This window comes from Phocoena sinus, chromosome 2, assembly GCF_008692025.1.
Source record: "Phocoena sinus isolate mPhoSin1 chromosome 2, mPhoSin1.pri, whole genome shotgun sequence".
In the NCBI taxonomy this organism is placed as follows: domain Eukaryota; kingdom Metazoa; phylum Chordata; class Mammalia; order Artiodactyla; family Phocoenidae; genus Phocoena; species Phocoena sinus.
The window spans coordinates 108,061,031-108,067,807 of NC_045764.1; the positions used below are offsets into that span (position 1 = coordinate 108,061,031).

A 6,777-nucleotide genomic window follows, 5' to 3' on the forward strand; every position below is an offset into this window, starting at 1 on the left:
CTTATCCCTTCATTTCCAAACCTCTGCCGGACCCTCCTCCCCCAAGGTATAGGAGACCTCCCTCCCACGCCAGAGGTGGGCCTTCCCTCCCCAACCCTCCGAAACCTCGGAGGAGTGTTACCCAGGAGGGGCACCGTTTTCCTACGGGCTCCGAAATGCCGGACCCAGGCCTGCGAGGCCGACTCGGGAAAGTAGTGCCTCGCCTCTCCCTCCTCCATTTCCTGCCCTCTCGCTGCATCCTCTCCCTGCACTCCCACTCTTCTCTCCACCACCGCCGCCGCCGCCACCGCCCCCGCTTTTAAACATAAAATTGGATACAAACTTTAATCAATAAGGACAAATATTGACGCTCAAACGAAAATGACCCACTACATGAAAAGGAAGCCGGAAATGTGAGATATTTGCCCTAAGAGGGGGATTTCGGTTGAGCAGACCCGCGGGGTACAACGGGTGGAGGGGGCGCAAAGAAGGGCCGCGGCGCAGCGTGCTCCCACCGGCGTATCCCTACGCGGCTCCGCGCGGCCGCGAGGCCGAGGGCCGCGGAGAGGGGGAGGCGAGCGCCCGAGGGGGCGGGAGCCGGAGGGCGGGGCGGGGTGGGGCGGGGTGGGTGGGTCCGGACCCGCCGATTGGTCGACGGCAGGAGAGACGCTCCCGCACGCCGCCGGCTCTGATTGGCCCAGCGGCAGGAAAGGTTAAACCAAAAATTTTTTTACAGCCCTAGTGTGCGCCTGTAGCTCGGAAAATTAATTGTGGCTATAGCCGCCTCGATCGCTGTCTCCCCATCCTCGCCGCGGCCGCTCCGGGACGCGCCCGCCCGCCGCCCGGCTCTCCCCCCCTTTGGGCTGCTGCTGCTGCTGCTGCTGCTGTGACTGCTGCGAGAGGAGGAGGAGGAGGAGGAGGAGGAGGAGGAAGCAGCAGGGGGGGGGGAGCGGGGGGTGGGGGGGGAGACCAAGAAGTAGAGTTGGGAGCGAGGGAGCTTCACCCCCGGGGCGGTGGTTGTTTCTTTTTTCTCTCTCTTTCTTTTTTTCTTTCCCCCCTTTTTTTTTTTCTTCTAATTCCTGAGGGGTGGTTGCTGCTCTTGCTACATGACTTGCCAGCGCCGGAGCCTGCGGTCCAACTGCGCTGCTGCCGAAGCGCTCAGTGCCGCCGCCGCCGCCGTCCGCGCAGCCCGCGCCCCGCTCGGCACCCAACGGTCGCCGCCGCCCGCCGCTCCGCTGCCCCGCTCCCGCGCCGCCGCCGCCGCCGTTTCCCCCCGACGACTGGGTGATGCTGGACATGGGAGATAGGAAAGAGGTGAAAATGATCCCCAAGTCCTCGTTCAGCATCAACAGCCTGGTGCCAGAAGCGGTCCAGAACGACAACCACCACGCGAGCCACGGCCACCACAACAGCCACCACCCCCAGCACCACCACCACCACCACCACCACCACCACCACCCGCCGCCGCCCGCCCCGCAACCGCCGCCGCCCCAGCAGCAACCGCCGCCGCCGCCGCCCCCTGCACGGGGCGCCCCGGCCGCCGACGACGACAAGGGCCCCCAGCAGCTGCTGCTCCCGCCGCCGCCGCCGCCCCCGGCCGCCGCCCTGGACGGGGCCAAAGCGGACGGGCTGGGCGGCAAGGGCGAGCCGGGCGGCGGGCCCGGGGAGCTGGCGCCCGTCGGGCCGGACGAGAAAGAGAAGGGCGCCGGCGCCGGGGGGGAGGAGAAGAAGGGGGCGGGCGAGGGCGGCAAGGACGGGGAGGGGGGCAAGGAGGGCGAGAAGAAGAACGGCAAGTACGAGAAGCCGCCGTTCAGCTACAACGCGCTCATCATGATGGCCATCCGGCAGAGCCCCGAGAAGCGGCTCACGCTCAATGGCATCTACGAGTTCATCATGAAGAACTTCCCTTACTACCGCGAGAACAAGCAGGGCTGGCAGAACTCCATTCGCCACAACCTGTCCCTCAACAAGTGCTTCGTTAAGGTGCCGCGCCACTATGACGACCCGGGCAAGGGCAACTACTGGATGCTGGACCCCTCGAGCGACGACGTGTTCATCGGCGGCACCACGGGCAAGCTGCGGCGCCGCTCCACCACGTCGCGGGCCAAACTGGCCTTCAAGCGCGGGGCGCGCCTCACCTCCACCGGCCTCACCTTCATGGACCGCGCCGGCTCCCTCTACTGGCCCATGTCGCCCTTCCTGTCCCTGCACCACCCCCGCGCCAGCAGCACTTTGAGTTACAACGGCACCACGTCGGCCTACCCCAGCCACCCCATGCCCTACAGCTCCGTGTTGACTCAGAACTCGCTGGGTAACAACCACTCCTTCTCCACAGCCAACGGCCTGAGCGTGGACCGTCTGGTCAACGGGGAGATCCCGTACGCCACGCACCACCTCACGGCCGCCGCGCTCGCCGCCTCGGTGCCCTGCGGCCTGTCGGTGCCCTGCTCCGGGACCTACTCGCTCAACCCCTGCTCGGTCAACCTGCTCGCGGGCCAGACCAGTTACTTTTTCCCCCACGTCCCGCACCCGTCAATGACTTCGCAGAGCAGCACGTCCATGAGCGCCCGGGCCGCGTCCTCGTCCACGTCTCCGCAGGCCCCCTCGACCCTGCCCTGTGAGTCTTTAAGACCCTCTTTGCCAAGTTTCACGACGGGACTGTCCGGGGGACTGTCTGATTATTTCACACATCAAAATCAGGGGTCTTCTTCCAACCCTTTAATACATTAACATCCCTGGGACCAGACTGTAAGTGAACGTTTTACACACATTTGCATTGTAAATGATAATTACAAAATAAGTCCAGGTATTTTTTATTAAGCCCCCCCCCCCCCCGCATTTCTGTACGTTTGTTCAGTCTTAGGGTTGTTTATTATTCTAACAAGGTGTGGAGTGTCAGCGAGGTGCAATGTGGGGAGAATACATTGTAGAATATAAGGTTTGGAAGTCAAAATTATAGTAGAATGTGTATCTAAATAGTGACTGCTTTGCCATTTCATTCAAACCTGACAAGTCTGTCCTTAAGAGCCGCCAGATTTCCATGTGTGCAGTATTATAAATTATCATGGATCTTTATGGTGGATGCAGACATTGAGAACAACCTAAATTATGGGGAGAGTTTAAAAATGTTAAACTGTAATTTGTATTTAAGAAGCATTCGTAGTAAAGGTACCCAAGAAATTATTTTGGCCATTTATTGTTTTGTTTTTTCTTTTAAAAAACCTGTTTTTTTTCTTTTGTTTACTTTTAGACCAAAGATTGGGTTCTAGAAAATGCACTTGGTATACTAAGTATTAAAAAAAAAAAGAAAAAAAAAGAAAGTTGTTTCAGTTGGCAGCACTGCCTATTCAAATGAATCAGAGAATCGGAAGGGGACAAAATTAATGATTGCCTTCAGTTTGTGTTGTGTATATTTTGATGTATGTGGTCACTAACAGGTCACTTTTATTTTTTCTAAATGTAGTGAAATGTTAATACCTATTGTACTTATAGGTAAACCTTGCAAATATGTAACCTGTGTTGCGCAGATGCCGCATAAATTTGAGTGATTGTTAATGTTGTCTTAAAATTTCTTGATTGTGATACTGTGGTCATATGCCCGTGTTTGTCACTTACAAAAATGTTTACTATGAACACACAGAAATAAAAAAATAGGCTAAATTCATATATATCTTGATACTTTTGTCTCTTTTATTAAGTAGAGCTAATTTTTGAAAGACCATTAAAAGTTCTAGGGAATTCAAAGGCTTTTTCAGCCAACTAAAATTTGAACTGCTCCTTTCATTTGAACTAAGACTTTTAAAATGAAAATAATATTTTTTTCCATTGTGGAGTCAAATTTTACAAGGAGCAGGCTATTTAATAAACGCTAGCTTTAAACAAAATATAGGCTTTTCAGCTGATATCTTTAAGTTTCTGTAGATATACAGCAAAAAGATTATTTTATGTGCATAGCTATTTACCTTGTGTTTATTTTCAAATCAGTTGATAGAATGCTTTTTATATATTTTGTTTCAGGTATCTTGTTTATAGCACTTGGCAAATTATAAATAAATATATGTATATGGTTAGATAGAAGTGAATATAATGCACACATATGTAATATATACATATATATATATATATATATATATAGACACACAGAGCCCTTCAGTTCAGGTACAATTTGCGCAATGAATGCTGCAAATATTTTTGTTTAAATATTTGTATTTATACTTTCTAAGTCAGCATTTATTTTTGTGGCTGTTTACCCACAATGAAAGAGTTCTAATAAAGATGTGCTGAAGTTGCAATATAGATTTTGCTGAAGTGATCACCTGTTGTAATGACTTGCAGATCAATGTTTATATTTTATTTTTAACTTATAACAATTTACAATTCTAGATGTTCAGAAGAAGTAAAATGCCTCTCTCTCCTTTTCTTTCATTTTTACGTCATAGAGGTATTTATTTGATTCACTTTTAAATATGTCTGTGTAGTTTTATCTAGAAATCTGTCCTTTTGCTTACAGTCATAATTTTGTTTTAACTTGCAATATACGTATGCATGCATATATATGCATATATATAAACCTGAAGCAAAATGAAAACTTTTTTTTTTGAATTGTTTCAGCAGTTCAATTGCTATGACTCCAGAAAATAATTAGAAAACCTAACTAAAAGGTTTAGTAACTAATTGGATCCTGTGGTGAGTCCATGGAGGACAAGTTGTTCGTTTGTTACAATTGTATAGTCTGAAATGTGTTCTGCAGTAATGCAATAAGCTGGCTACTTCTTACAAAGGGCCCAATGAAAAATAATCTGTCCCCAAGATGTTATCAGCAAACACTTAGAGAGTTGGTCAGGAAAAAGAGAGAGAAAAAAAAGCCTAGGAGAGAAGGAGGCTGACTCAAACAGATTTGAAATAGAAATACAGAATAGTTAATATTGGAACGTGGGGATGGGTGGGCTGTGGAATAGAGAGATAGAGGAAGAGAGAGCTAGAGGGAGGAAAGGGAAAGAGAATCTTAAAGCCAAAAAAAAAAAATCCCATGCTACCAAAAGGAAAGAATGAATGAGAGAGAGAGAGAGAGAGAGAGAGAGAGAGAGAGAGAGGTCTAAGAAAGACAGATAAGAGCCAGGAAAAATTAAAAGAGCTGGAACCAAATATACACAAATGGGAAATGGGCCAAAATAGACCGAGACAGCTAGTTTAATTATCTCCTTTAAGCAGACTGGACATAATTTTATTTTCTTCGTATGAGAGCAGTTTCACCAGAGGTCCAAGTTTCTTGAAATTTAACAATTCTTTAGAGTGAAGCATAAAAGAAAATTCCACAAATAAATTGTTTTAGAAGCCAAATGTATGGCTGATATTTAAAATAGTAATAGAGTCCAAGTGAATAAGGTTAGGCAAAGGAAATCCCCATTACACATTTGTAATCCAAAACAGCTCACAAGCATGTGTTTAGACTGAAAAAGGTGATGGTGTATTGTTCCCTTTTACCATGGATTTTATTAGTGGAATAAGAATATACTGGGACAAAAGAAATATAGTCTTTTGACTATCAAAAGTTAAAAAGAGAGTTGGACTCATATTGAGGTAAGGGGACATAGATATAGAAGAAAGATTTCCCCCTTGAGTATTTTTTTCTGTCCATATTAAATAACCATACTTACTTGTGATTGTTTGTTGCATGATTGAGAAATAGAATTTCAATGGCAAAATGTTTTGAGGTCGGGAGTAAAATTGACTTCTTTGAATTCATTAGGAACTAAGGACTGGAGTGGAAAAGTTCTACTTGGATACATGTCCGAGTTACATATATAACGATGTGATTAGAAGTAAGAATAGTTTGTTTAATACGCATACTAGATAGGAAGGAGGATATACAGAGAGAAAGAACCGTGTAAAGGCCTCCTGAAGCCCAATGTGAACGTTTCATTTATCTCAATCAATCCTATCATCCCTCAAGTTATCATCTTCAAAAACACAGAAATCTAGCTTGGCATTTAATTGGTTTTTTTTTTTTTTTTTTGCAACAAATTGGTTGTAATGTTGTGTTGATATTTGTTTTCCCCAACCTTTGCCAGTAAAATTAGCTTATGCCAGAAAAACACTTTGAAACTTTTTGAAGCTTTTCTTCTTTCATACTTATAATTGTTTTTAATGAGATGAAGTTTGCTCTTTTTGAGATTTGGAACTGAAAGTGCTCAGTGAACACAACTTAAAACTTGAAATCCCAAATTACAATTTATTTCCAGGTTTAAAGTATTTTATTTGAGTTTGTCTGATACAAGTTAATACAAATTATTAATCTATAAAACATTGAGAAAACGACTTACTTAAGCTAGAGCAGTGAAAGGATTCTTCCAAATGTTTCTTCCACTTTTTTCAAAATTGGAAATCAAGTGAACGTGAAGTCCAGAACTAACAAGATTTAATACAGATATTTATGGTCATGGAAGATTTCATGTGGTTTCTATGACTCGCATAAAATCGAGGGTAGAGAGATAAAAAATGAGACTTGTAGTGTTGTGATTTAATTATGTATATGTAAATTGGTGGTTATTTCACCCAAGTAGGTGGATAAACCCAAAATATTTAGAACTCTAAATATATAAATGTGGTCTTTTAAAAGTGTGTTTTCTACAACATCGTTGAAGACTTTGCATGCATTGAAATAACTTTGCTTTTGAGAAATTAATTTTATGAATAGCTAAAGTGGCTGGTTGTGTTTGGGACTAAACGCCTGTTTGAGAAACAGGCTAACAAAGGGTGAAGGTGAAGACCATTAGAGGTTTTAGAACTGGCTGGGAC

General features: G+C 45.8%; 1 protein-coding gene across 1 annotated transcript; it reads left to right on the forward strand.

Annotated features, from left to right (window-relative positions):
- Positions 1 to 751: 751 nt before the first annotated feature.
- FOXG1 (forkhead box G1) lies at positions 752 to 3,645 on the forward strand. The gene has a single exon (XM_032623699.1). It carries the CDS (start codon positions 1,267 to 1,269, stop codon positions 2,707 to 2,709), a length of 1,443 nt encoding a protein of 480 aa, XP_032479590.1. The 5' UTR covers positions 752 to 1,266; the 3' UTR covers positions 2,710 to 3,645.
- Positions 3,646 to 6,777: the final 3,132 nt, after the last annotated feature.